Source organism: Phocoena sinus, chromosome 7, assembly GCF_008692025.1.
Source record: "Phocoena sinus isolate mPhoSin1 chromosome 7, mPhoSin1.pri, whole genome shotgun sequence".
Classification (NCBI taxonomy): domain Eukaryota; kingdom Metazoa; phylum Chordata; class Mammalia; order Artiodactyla; family Phocoenidae; genus Phocoena; species Phocoena sinus.
The window spans coordinates 61506903-61520635 of record NC_045769.1 but is presented as its reverse complement, the minus strand read 5'-3'; the positions used below and the strand labels follow the sequence as shown (position 1 = coordinate 61520635).

Here is a 13733-nt window from a genome sequence, read left to right as displayed (position 1 = left end):
AGTTATGTTGGTACACTTGAATGGTTTTAATTTAGGTTTATGTCAGTCCACTTTACATTTTATAAAGCTGCAGAGTACAAGTGAGGAGGTTATTGTAGTTGTTGGTGGCATCACATAGGAGAGGAATCAGAATGTCCTTCAGGTTTCTGGGTGGCTTGTATAACTCCATGGTGTGACCAGATTAATATGGAAAAGACTGAAGAATGAGATAAAGTAACTAATTACATTACAATCTTATGTTTATTTGGTGATTTTCTTTGTAGATCTGCATTTGTTATTTTGTTTACTGTTGATTTTATTATCTGTACATTCCTGATAGATCATAATTTCATAACAAACTGATGCCATGACAGAATTTCACTTTACCACCTTAAAGCCACGGTCATATAATGTTTACCTAATAATTACATGTATATGAAGTGCTGCATAGAAGCATAAAGATGGTATTTAAGTACATATGGATTGAATGAATAAATGACTCAATCATAAAACATTACCCTTAGCTCAGACTCTTTTATAAACAGCTTTATTGAGATATAGTTAACATGTCATTCAATCCACTTATTTAAAGTGTACAATTTTTTAAAATTTAATTAATTAATTAATTTGGCTGCATTGGGTCTTCGTTGCTCTGTGCAGGGTTTCTCTAGTTGTGGCAAGCGTGGGCTGCTGTTTGTTGTGGTGCACGGGCTTTTCATTGCGGTGGCTTCTCTTGTTGCAGAGCACAGGCTCTAGGCATGCGGGCTTCAGTAGTTGTGGCTCGCAGGCTCAGTAGTAGTGGCTCATGGGCTCTAGAGTGCAGGCTCAGTAATTGTGGCGCACTGGCTTAGTTGCTCCGTGGCATGTGGGATCTCCCCAGACCAGGGCTCGAACCCGTGTCCCCTGCACTGGCAGGCGGATTCTTAACCACTGTGCCACCAGGGAAGTCCCAAAAGTTATAAATTTTGATATAGCCCTGTTTATCTACTTTTTCTTTAGTTGCTTGTGCTTTTGGTTTGTTGTCTAAGAAACCATTGCCTAACCAAAAGTCATGAAGATTTACTCCTATGTTTTCCTCTTTGTAGTTTTACCTCTTACACTTAGGTCTATGATCCGTTTTGAGTTAATTTTTGTGTATTGTGTGAGGAAAAGGGATCCAACCAACTTCATTCTTTTTGCTCTGGAGATCCAGTTGTCCAAGTGCCATTTGTTAAAAGACTATTCTTTCTCTCATTGAATTGTCTAGGCACCCTTCTCAAAAATTAATGGGTCATAAATGTATTGGTTTATTTTAAACTCTCAACTCAGTTCCACTGATCTACATGTCCATCCTATGTCAGTATCACACTGTCTTGATTACTGTAGCTTTGTAGTAAGTTTTGAAATCAGGAAATCTGAGTCCTCTAACTTTTGTTCTTTTTCAAGGTTGTTTTGGCTATTCTGAGTTCCTTGCATCTCCATATCAGTTTTAAGATGAGCTTGTTAATTTCTGCAACAAAAAAAGCCAGCTGGGATTTTGATAGGGATTGCATTGAATAATTTGTAGAGTATTGATATTGTAACAAAACTGTCTTGTGAACTATGAACTAGCTCAGACGTTAACATTCTTTGTTTCAAGTCTTCTACTGATCAGAAAATGAGGGCTCAGAGAAGTGAGGTAATTTGCATAAAGTCCTACATCTGTGAATGACAGAACTGGGACTCAAACACATGTTCTCTGGCTGCAGTATTTTTTCTACCTATCATGTTTTGATATTTTCCTTGTCCACTACTTAGTCTAATGTAGCTAACATAGACAAACGTAAAGGAACATCTATGCTATCCAGATGCAATGAAGAAAGAATCAAAATCATATTTTCATTTTATTCTCTAAATAAAAAAGATTTGTTTTGTAAAAGGAAGAATTTTTTTATTTGGGTGAAAGAAGCCTAGCAGACTATAAAGGTTATTAAAGTAAAGGAGTTATAAATTGAGCTTTGGAACCCTTAGGTATCAGAAAATACTTGCTTTTGGAGTTGATTTTGCAAACTTGAATCTCTTGTTTATACAGCTGCTTTAACTGAAAATAAAACTAAGGTACATATATATGATAACAAACCAGTCAAAAAGTTTACATTTGAAAAGGAGTAGCTCTAATTTCACAAATAATATATATGTATTTGCAAAAGGATCGCATCTATAATTTTATTTGACAAAGATAATAGTGCTGTTGTTTGATTTATAAGGAATAATCCTTTCACATTGTAACTTTTGTGTATATATATAATTCTTTTAAGAATATTTGCCTTTTCTAAGCTTAGCATGTATATTGAGGTTGCAAATGATGAAGAAATTATGTTAGGTAAGGGAAATGTTATTCTGCTTTATTTCTTTAGCGGAAGATCCATCCAAAAGCTATGTGAAATTAAGAGACTTTGTGCTTGTGAAGCTTTGTCAAGATTTGCCCTGTTTTTCCCGAGAAAAGTTAATGCAAGGATTCAGTGAAGATATGGCAATAGAGGCTCAACAGAAGTTCAAAATAAATAAGGTACTTTTAGTCTGTAGGAGGAAAACATTCAAACTTTGAAAAAAAAATTTTTTAAGTACATATGTAATTTAAACATTGCAAATACATTAAGAATACAGGCCCTGGGCTTCCCTGGTGGCGCAGTGGTTGAGAGTCCGCCTGCCGATGCAGGGGACACGGGTTCGTGCCCCGGTACGGGAAGATCCCACGTGCCGTGGAGTGGCTGGGCCCGTGAGCCATGGCCATTGAGCCTGCGCGTCCGGAGCCTGTGCTCCACAACGGGCGAGGCCACAGCGGTGAGAGGCCTGTGTACCGCAAAAAAATAAAATAAAATAAAATACAGGCCCTGAAGCCAAATTGCCTGGGGTCAAATTTGGCTTCACCACTTGCTCTTAGGGCAATTTAGTTTACCTCTTTGTGCTTCAATTTTCTCATTAATAGAATGGAAAGATAATTGATTTCATGGCTATATTAAGTGTAACAAGGAGAACAAAGATGGATAGTAGGATCTTATTTTTGCTTTTTAAGAAAATGTTTATCTAAACTGGTAAAGTAGTTAATGCCCCTGGAGACTGTATTGGTGGGGAGGAGGGTTGGAATAAAACACTTAACTTTCACTTTTTATACTTCTATATATGTTTGTTTGAATTTTAAAGTAGTAAATATCTTAAGTACAGAAAAAATAATATGGGAGTTCAGAGGAATTTGTTATATTCATGTAAGCAAGAAATCAGAGTATTTCATAGAAGGGGTGCATTTGATCTAAGCCTTGAAGAATGGGTAGGTTTTGGATTATAAACGTATGAGGGATGAAGAGTATTCCAGTAATAAGGAGTAGCAATTAGTGGTGATGGTGGTATGAATTGGGAGATTGGGATTGACATATATACACTAATATGTACAAAATAGATAACTAATAAGAACCTGCTGTGTAAAAAAATAAAACAAAATTAAAAAAAAAAAAGGACTAGCACTTGATACTATTGACCTCCCCTCCCTTGGCTTCTAAGGTACTACAGTTCCTGGTTTTCCAGTTAACCACTGTGCTCATCTTTTTTTGAGATACTGTCTACTAGCTTCTACTCTTCCGTATGCTCCCTAAATATAATTCTTCCCCAGAGTTTTTTATCCAATCCTCATTTCTTCTCATTCTACTTAATTCTACCTGGAAGAGCTCAACTAAATCTTCAATCCAAATTTTCCTCCTGAGCTCCAAAACTGTATACCAAAAGTTTACTAGTCACTGACCTTCAACAAGCAACTTAATTTAAATTGAAACTTTCCATCTTCTCCTGCATAAAAACACTTTAATGGCTTCCTGGCTTTAAGATAAAATGTGATTTTAGAAATAATTTATATTTCCAGACTGTATTAAACCTTCATTAATGAGACTTTATTTAATAGCTCAGCCTTTAAAAGAAAGAGAATATGAGCACATTATTGGGATTAAAACTCCTTAGTATGGCACACAGATCCCATCATAATTTGGCCCCTGCCTACCTTGCTAGCCTCAGCTTCCTACCGCTTTCCCACACGCTCTGGCTTTGCTGAACTTCTTGTCATTTCCCAACTATGCTACAACTTTCCTCCTTTTATGTCCCTGTATATAAGCTGCTCCCTTTGCCCTTATACTCCCCTTCTCCTGTTCCTCCATCTTTGCTTGGCCAGATAATACTCATTTTTTCAGGCTCAGCTCAAGTGTTTCTTCCAGAAAGTTCAATGTTATCTTCTAAACCTCTATATACCTGACCTCTTCCCCACTCCCAATAAATAGGTAAGTGAAATGACAGAAATAGGAGAACTGTAGGCCTACTCATTTGGCTTCAGTGTTACCCAAACTTCCTGATTCTTCTCATATTTCTTTGACTGTTTTTCTCTGTTTTTTGTCTGCTCCTTAACTGTCACTATACTACAGGGTTCTGACCTCTCCCCTGTCTTCACTGTGTATGTTTTCCTTGGGTGATCTTAACCATTAACTAGTCTTATGGTTTAAACTTTTGCCCTGTATACTGATATTACTTAAATCCTTACCCTTAGACTAGAATTTTCTTCAGATTTATATGTTCTGCTGCCTCCTAAATCTCTCCTACTCTGAAAACTGTTATTCCATACCCTCCTCCACAGCCAGTCTTAACTCTTTTATATTTCTAGAATCCTTGGTCCCTTAGTATTCTTATTTGTGCTATCTCAGTTCATGCCCTTGTCTCTTTTTTTTTTTTTTTTGGCTGTATTGGGTCTTCATTGCTGCACGTGGGCTTTTCTCTAGTTGACGGGCTTCTCATTGCGGGGGCTTCTCTTGTTGCGGAGCACGGGCTCTAGGTACGCGGGCTTCAGTAGTTGTGGCTCGCGGGTTCTAGAGCGCAGGCTCAGTAGTTGTGGCGCACGGGCTTAGTTGCTCCGCGGCGTGTGGGATCTTCCCGGACCAGGGCTTGAACCCGTGTCCCCTGCATTGGCAGGTGGATTCTCAACCACTGCGCCACCTCATCATTTTTTGCCTGATTTAATAACTGAGCTTCCTAATTGGTCTCCCTCCCCTTCTTTTGCTACCATTTTTATGTAGCTGAGAAAATGCTTTATTTAAAACTCAAACCTGTTACCAACTAGATAAAACCCAGCTCTTTAACCCAGTATGTAAGGCTCAGTGCTCTTGCTCCACCCTCACTCTGCTGCTACTCCTCGCATTTTTTTTGTTTGTGCTCGAGCGGTGTCAAACTGCTTCTGCATGTGTGTGCATGCGACATGCAGACACACATAGTGCCCTCTCCTCTTTCAAGTATAGCATGCTCCCGTTCCTTTAAGATTCACTCAGGTTTTATTCCCCCAGGAATCTTCTTCTAACATTTCCCCCATTCCCAGGCTGTGCTACCATAATATCCTATGCATATTTCTATCATTAAATTAACCATACCGTAGTCATTTGTGTTACCCACTAGACTGCTAGCTCCTTGAGGACAGAGATTATATATCTTTTATTGCTTTTTGTCTGGCACCTAGCACAATTTCTGGCCTATGACAAATATTCAATATATGCTGTGTTCTTTTGGGAAAGTGTTACTATTTTGTAATTTGAAATGTTCATATTTTTCTTTTGTTTGGTTTATTAGCAACATGCCAGACGGGTTTATGAAATTCTTCGACTACTGGTAACTGACATGAGTGACGCTGAACAATACAGAAGCTATAGACTGGATATTAAAAGAAGACTAATTAGCCCATATAAGGTAGGACTTTCAAGAGTCTTAACCATTATATTCTTGTCACTGTTTAAAATAAAGAAGAAAATCTAGCAAATGCCAATGTATGGGAGAGTCCAAATCATTTTGCTAAATTAACTTTTACAAAAGTGAAAATATTCTTCCAGTTAGTTATAAGAATTCTCCCTGTCATAATTTTCCAATGTAAGCTATAAATCTGTTTCCATTCACTTAAAAATTAATCCCGAGGATAGTCTACTCATGATTATTTTTTTCTTTCATTTGTATGCATCTTTTTAAAAACTGAATGCCCAGAATCTTCCCTAACAAAGTTATCTTGTTAGTTTTTTCTAATTGTCTTCCCATTTGTCATATATATTCTGTTTACCTTTGCTCCTTTCTTCCTAAATATGGCCTTGATTGCCATTTGTAACCTCTATATTTGACCATAGCTGAAATTGCAACTTAGTGTTGTTTACCTCTTTTTTTGTTATTGTTGTTATTCTTGCTCCATTCCCCCGCTTTTTTCATCTCCTTTATTTTCCTCTAGCTCAAAAATCTCCCCTCCTAGATCAGGTCTGGCCTCATCATCATTTGGCCGTTATTAAGGTAGATATTGTCCACGCCAGCTTGTGTGGAGGAGGATTTGCTGTGATTCTTGTAGCTGGGCAGTAATCTGATTGGAGAGAATATTCATTTATTTATTCAACAACTAATTATTGAGCACCTGACATGTGGTTGCTGCATTTGAATACACTATACCTAGAGGCTTATACAGCACAGTAGCTGGGAACATAAATGACAAATTCGAATCTGTTTTAAGATTGAAGGAGAAAGTCAATTAATAATGAGTACTTAATGTATCAAGTACACATAGTTCTGATTTTTCTTTTTTTTTAATATTTATTTATTTTATTTGGCTGTGCTGGGTCTTAGTTGCGGCATGTGGGATCTAGTTCCCTGACTAGGGATTGAACCCAGGCCCCCTGCATTGGGAGCGCAGAGTCTTAGCCATGGGACCACCAGGGAAGTCCCTGATTTTTCTAAATTAATCCAAGTTTTATTTATCATAGACTCTGCTTTATAGAGCCAGTCTTTTGAATGTTGGTGGTATATAGGTCGTACTACTCGTTGAACCCCAGCTCTTTTCCTTTATCACATCTTGTTTGCAGTGCAACCGTATTTCCTAATTTGTTATTGTAATTCTAAACATATCACATTCTGAATATAAAAATAATTATTTGCCTATGACTATAAATCCTTGTATCTCGAATTCATATATATATTTTTCTTCATAGTGCCATTTTATTAAGCAATTTAATGGATTGATTTTCTATCTTATGAACTACCATCTGCATATAACAGGTTGTAATAAATTATAATGGTCTCTGTTCCCAAAAATTGTCCGAAGTAACATTTTATTCTTTATCAATCCTTATGTTTATCAATTCAGAAACATCAGAAAATTGGTAGAAATGGTACTTTCCAAAGATTTTGATCTTTAATATTAATTTGTTAGCTAGAAAATTTTTTATGATGAAATTAGGCATTAGAACAATATAATTAGGTGTTATGACAACATTTAAGAGTATTAAAACTGTTTTAGTAAAGTAAAATAATTTATTGAATTATGCATCTCAGATACTTGTGATATTTTATATAGGCAGATGTAGCAAATGAGAGAGAATGAATTCTAAGTATATATAGTAGTCATGAAGTTATGCCAAACAATGGGAATTTCTGTAGTTCATAAAAGCAAGTATTGTCTACTCTTAAAGAATGATGATTTTTTTTATATTAAGTATTCTCACCTGTCTAGCAAGTTCACCTTATCTAAAAGACAACCAAAGACTGGTTATTAAACTCTGTAAATTCTTAACAGCCAAAATGGGTATCACCATCCTTGCACTAAAGCTCATACACAAATTATAAATTCTTCAGATACTTGCTCAAACCCTAGTTATAGTATGCACATTTTAATGAGTCTAGTTATCCAGTATTCTTTCTCATTGAGAAAACCAAGAAATCTTGAGGGTCCTCAACCCCTACTTTGGGTTGATAGCCACAATGTGGTTGAAAACTTACCACAAACTTAGTAGAAGCCTAGAAATAGTTGAATGCCCTATAGGCATGGGAGGAGTTATAAGATTTCTTTGTTGAATGTACGCAAGTGATTTTCTCCAATTTGTCATTCCACGTTGATACTCATATACTTTGTTGTGCTATCACAGCATTCTCAAATGCAAAATTATATTTAAGAATAAAGTAAAATTGCTTAATATTGAGTGTGGCTTCAAATTTTTTTAGGTCTTAAAATGTATGCCAAATGGGGAAAGTTTGGAGTTTAGAATTTCCATTTTTACTTCAACACATTTTATGAAAAGAAATTATAATTTAGATTGTCATAAGTTATTACTGAGGTATGAAATTATTTACTGATAGCAAAGTCCACCAATTCTGTACTGCCTTTATTTGAGGGCTCACATTTCTGTATCAGCTTAATCACACTGTCCCACTAAGAAATTTTTTGGGTAGCTATTAGAAGTAGTTGTACCTTATTTTAAAAGTTCTGTAAACACTGATAATTCATTTGTATCAGTGCCAAGAAGGGATAAAAATAACCTATATTAACTAGAATCATTTTTTAAAAGCACAAAAAGAAACTCTGTTAGTACAGAAGTAATTTTCAGGTGTTCACAAAATAAATTTGAACAATTTGGCTAAAAAAAGAAAAGTTGGTACAGCTGCTTGATTTTAGCATTAAAGTTTTTATAGTGTTTCATGGGCTTTTTTTTTTTTTTTGCGGTATGCGGGCCTCTCACTGTTGTGGCCTCTCCCGTTGCGGAGCACAGGCTCCAGACGCGCAGGCTCAGCGGCCATGGCTCACGGGCCCAGCCGCTCCGCAGCATGTGGGATCTTCCCGGACCGGGGCACGAACCTGCGTCCCCTGCATTGGCAGGCGGACTCTCAACCACTGAGCCACCAGGGAAGCCCCAAATCAGTTTTTTGTTTTTTGGGGGTTATTTTGGCTGTGTTGGGTCTTTGTTGCTGCGCGTGGTCTTTCTCTAGTTGCGGCGAGCGGGGGCTACTCGTCATTGTGGTGTGTGGACTTCTCATTGCAGTGGCTTCTCTTGTCTCTTGTTATGGAGCACGGGCTCTAGGCGCGTGGGCTTCAGTAGTTGCAGCATGTCGGCTCAGTAGTTGTGGTACACAGGCCCTAGAGCGCAGGCTCAGTAGTTGTGGCGCACGGGTTTAGTTGCTCCGCGGCATGTGGGATCCTCCGGGACCAGGGATCAAACCCGCGTCTCCTGCATTGTCAGGCGGACTCCTAACCACTGCGCCACCAGAAAAGTCCCAGTTTATTTTTTTAAGGTTTTTTTTTAAACACATTATTTAAAAGATTAATTTGTAATATTTCATACATAAAGTGTTGTGTATATATAGTTTCAGGAATATTAAAGTTATTTTAATATTCCTGAACAGTAAACAAGTTATTTTAAAAATTGAACCACAGTTTACATGCTCATGAGGAGCTTCTATATAATAGTTTCACATTTTTCCATAAAGCTAGTACATGTAGTTTTTATTCCAAGGTACTTAGAACTCTTAAATTTAATTCAGAGATGTACTGCCATGCCCATAAAAATTATAGTAGAGATTAATTCTGACATCCATCTGAAAAAAACTGACAATGAAGAAATTGAAGGTGGCAAGGAAGGGGGAGATAAATTGGGGAAGTAAGCACTCTTAGAGATTTAAAAACAAGATAATTTAAAACAGTATGTTACTGGCACATGATTCATTCTATAGGTTATTTGGAACAGACTTGATAGTCAAGAAATATTTAAGAATTAATATGATGGTTCTGTTGTATATAAGAATTTAATATGATTGGAGGCATATTCAAGCAGTATGGTTAGATTATTTCATAAATGTTATAACTGGTTAGCAGTTTAGAAAAATAGCTTTTATTCCTACCACATACCACAATAATTTTTGGATGCATAACCCTTTAGTTCCTGAGCTGTTTCCTTAACTTAGATGCTCTCATATAGGGCAGTTGTGCCTCTTGGCAGAAAAAATAACTTTTACAGCAGAAACAAAGCATTTATCATGCACATGATTGAAGAGTAAGAAATATACTGTCTTTCCAGGCCTTGGGAGCAATAAATTTGAATTTTTATCACTTCTCTAGAATATTCAAAGTGTGGTTAGAAGCTCAGCAGCATTGGGAATTCCCTGGTGATCCAGTGGTTAAGACTCTGAGCTTCCACTGCAGGGGGTACCGGTTCGATCCCTGGTTGGGGAACTAAGATCCCCCAAGCCGTGCTGGGGGGGAGGGGTCGGGGGGGAGATCAGCAACATTAACATCACCTGGGAACTTGTTAGAACTGTAGAATCTCACCCCACCCCAGACCTGCTGAATCAGAATCTGCGTTTTGACAAGGTTCCCAGGTGATCTTTGTGCACATTTAAGTTTGAGAAGCACTGTATATGTCTATATTCCAGAATTATTAGGGTTTCCTTTAAGGGGACATTTATTAGTTTTTAGGATGGATTTAAAATATCATTTTTAGGGTTTTGTGGGGGTTTTTTTTAATGTCTTTGGAAGTCAGTTAGATATAGGGACTCAGAATACAGACTTCCAAGCAGATCATTAAGAGCTGAATCCTGGCTTCTCAGCTTACTACCTCCGTAAGTTATTTAACTCCTGCACCTTTTTTTCTTTATCAATTGAAGAAAATTATAGTGCCTATCTTATAGAGTTGTTAGGATTACATGAGTTAATATACGTGATTCCTGTTCTCTATGTAGAGTTAGCTCTTCGTTATATGCTTTAATAAAAGAGGATTGTTATAATCTAGAACAGTTCATCCAAAATGTATGAAGGTTTCATATATTACAGTGTTTTACATAATGCAGTGTTGCCACCCACCCAGGAATCCTGGAGTCCTTCTTCATTCTTCTTTCCCCACATCACCCAGTGTTTTCTTCCCTAAATCTGTTCTGTTTCTTCCATCTCTGCTGCTATGACTTGGTCTAGACTTTCATCATCTCTTACTTGAAGCGCTGCAGGAGCTGCTGACCTGGCCCCCCAGTCCTGTCCTCAGCATTACTAACAGTATTGTTCTGATACAGTGTCCTGTTTAAAAGTTGTCACCAGCTCCTCAGTGTGGTGCAAACTCCTCAGCATGGTGGTTTCCTTCTCAGTAAAATGGAGAGGGTTTAATAAGATAATGTATGTCTGGACAGTAGAGACTCAGTAAATGCTAGTTAATATTGTTTTTTAAAATGTGACAGGGCTTCCCTGGTGGTGCAGTGGTTGAGGGTCCGCCTGCCAATGCAGGGGACACGGGTTCGTGCCCCGGTCTGGGAAGACCCCACATGCCACAGAGTGGCTGGGCCCGTGAGCCATGGCCACTGAGCCTGCACGTCTGGAGCCTGTGCTCCACAGTGGGAGAGGCCACAATAGTGAGAGGCCTGCGTACCGCCAAAAAAAAAAAAAAAAAACAGTGACAGTTTTGGGCTCATCTTTCTGAAACTCTTCCAACAATTTCTGTTGAAATTAACATGTGGTCCATAAATACATCTCTGGGTAAGGGAACTCATAAATGAGCCTAGTGGCAGAAGCCAGTTTGGAATGAAAATTAATGTAATTAATGATTAAATAGTGAGATGAAATAATAGCACTTAATCTCAGTTGTCTTTCTTTCTTCAGTTAATATATTTTTTTTTATTAAAGAAGTATTTGAGTGTCTATACTGGCCAGTTCTTTATTATGCTTTGGAGAGGGGGCTGTTAGTCACATATCTATATTTACCACTAATTGACACAAATTACATGTCTTCTGGAACCTTCCTTTTAGAGAGTTTATAATTCGCGGTTAACATTATGTTTAGGCTTCCTTAAGAAAAAATGTATGGGACAAATTCGGGCATATTCCTTCTATTATTTTTAACATTGGAGACTTATATTTCTTTATATTAGAATTTTATTAGCTTTCTTAGTCTAACCAATAATTGTGTTTGTTGCTTAGAAAAAACAGAGAGATCTTGCTAAAATGAGAAAATGTCTCAGACCAGAAGAACTGACAAACCAGATGAACCAAATAGAAATAAGCATGCAACATGAACAGCTGGAAGAAAGCTTTCAGGAACTTGTGGAAGATTATCGACGTGTTATTGAACGCCTTGCTCAAGAGTAGAGGTTATACTTCTCTGTACAGGAAGTTTGAAAATTTCTGTACATGTGTTGTGAAAAATCAGATGATTTTAATTTTAAAATCTTGTAACATTTTACTTACATTAAAAGTTATCTTTAGTTAAATATTTTCTTTTGGAGAGATTGTATATTTTAAAATACTGTTTAGAGTCTATGAGCATATATTACATTAAAAAAAGATATAGCTTCTAAAATACCACTGCACTTGCTTCCCTTCTTAAACAGTGTAATAAATGCTTAGTTGTGATATGTTAATGTGTACTGATATGATTCTTAAATACTTATGATAAACTTCTTCAGTCTTGTTAAAAAACGTTAGGTTTTAAGCTTTTACTATAATTCCTCCCACACTTTGCTTCTAAGATTTTACATCTGGCACCTTTAAAACACATTTCTTTAAGGTCTTCCTAGTACTCTTGGTCTTACTATGTGATTTTTCTAAGTAGGAAATGTTCCTAGTGTAGAGTTGTTTTAAATAAACTATTAACCACTTGTTGGGAGTAGGGCGGGTAATAGAAGGGAAACTAAATACAGCCTAAAACCTAAATGTTTGGCATCAAATATTAATTGAAGATAATTTGGAAGTTACCATAAACATTTTATAAATAATAATATAAGATAGAAATCAGTTCATAAATCCAGTTTACACACCATTGTTGAAATATATCTTGTGTAAAATGAGGTATATATCTGTTGTGATTTGATATAAGGTTACCAAGATGTTGAAGTCCAACAAGGAAAAAAACAAAGTAATGATGAATTGCTTAATATACTCTTTATTTTATTGAAGTAGAGCTAAATAAGTTGCTTGATACAGTCATTAAAAGTTAAAACTTGGGCTTCCCTGGTGGCGCAGTGGTTGAGAATCCGCCTGCCGATGCAGGGGACACGGGTTCATGCCCCGGTCTGGGAGGATCCCACATGCCGCGGAGGGGCTGGGCCCGTGAGCCATGGCTGCTGAGCCTGCGCGTCCGGAGCCTGTGCTCCGCAACAGGAGAGGCCACAACAGTGAGAGGCCCACGTACCGCAAAAAAAATAAATAAATAAATAAATAAAAACTTGATTTTTCAATGTGTGCCAGTAAGCCACGTATTGTATAACATCAAAAATGAGATGTAAGTTGAACTTTACTTTTAAAATCTGATGTGTTCAATGCTCAAGGCAAAATCCCAACTTGGACAAGCACTGTCTTATCCTTGGATCAGCCTTCCATCAGTACAATCTGTCAAACATAGAAGGACAGTGACTAGTACCCTCTGGACACAAAATAGCTGTGGCCATCAGCATACCAATGGCACTAAACCATCCCCTTAAAATGAGGGTGTTGCAAACGTTTCAGGCCGTCTCATCTCAGAAGCTTACATATAGATTAAATGTGTTGATTTCTGAAAGAGTATATACATGTACATAACTTGTACAGATTGAATGAACCAGTTCAGAGTCCTTCTGAAACTATATGAAAACAGTTTGTTTTCCATCTAAATTAGCAGATTTAAAATTTTTTTATTGAAAAGTCACAATTGATACCTAAAAAAGAGCTGGGAGGAAGAAGATCAGTACAACCTAAAAATTATCTTTCAATATCCTTTTTTATATAGAAACCAGAAAAAGCTGGTGTGATACCAATTTCTCTACCTTGTTTTTAAACAGTGTTCTATGTTCCATGGTTAAAGATCTCGTTTAGCATTAATCTTTCGGACTTGAAAGACTGTACCTTCATTTTGAGTTAGAAGAGTACGTCTGTTAGATCTGCACCTTGTGCGGGCTAATTAAATACCAGGATAGATGTACAGGACCGTGTGTGAAACCTAACACAGCCACCTTCTAGGTCT

General features: G+C 37.1%; 1 protein-coding gene across 3 annotated transcripts in view; it reads left to right on the top strand.

The window, feature by feature from the left end:
* HAT1 (histone acetyltransferase 1) overlaps positions 1 to 12150 on the top strand; it is a 50192-nt gene extending 38042 nt beyond the window's left edge. For all 3 annotated transcript variants that reach the window (XM_032637693.1, XM_032637695.1, XM_032637696.1), the window contains 3 exons: positions 2355 to 2506; positions 5590 to 5706; positions 11717 to 12150. In XM_032637693.1, coding sequence (XP_032493584.1) covers positions 2355 to 2506; positions 5590 to 5706; positions 11717 to 11884 — 437 coding nt within the window. In that variant the 3' untranslated portion in view covers positions 11885 to 12150. The remainder of the gene's footprint in view (positions 1 to 2354; positions 2507 to 5589; positions 5707 to 11716) is intronic.
* Positions 12151 to 13733: the final 1583 nt, after the last annotated feature.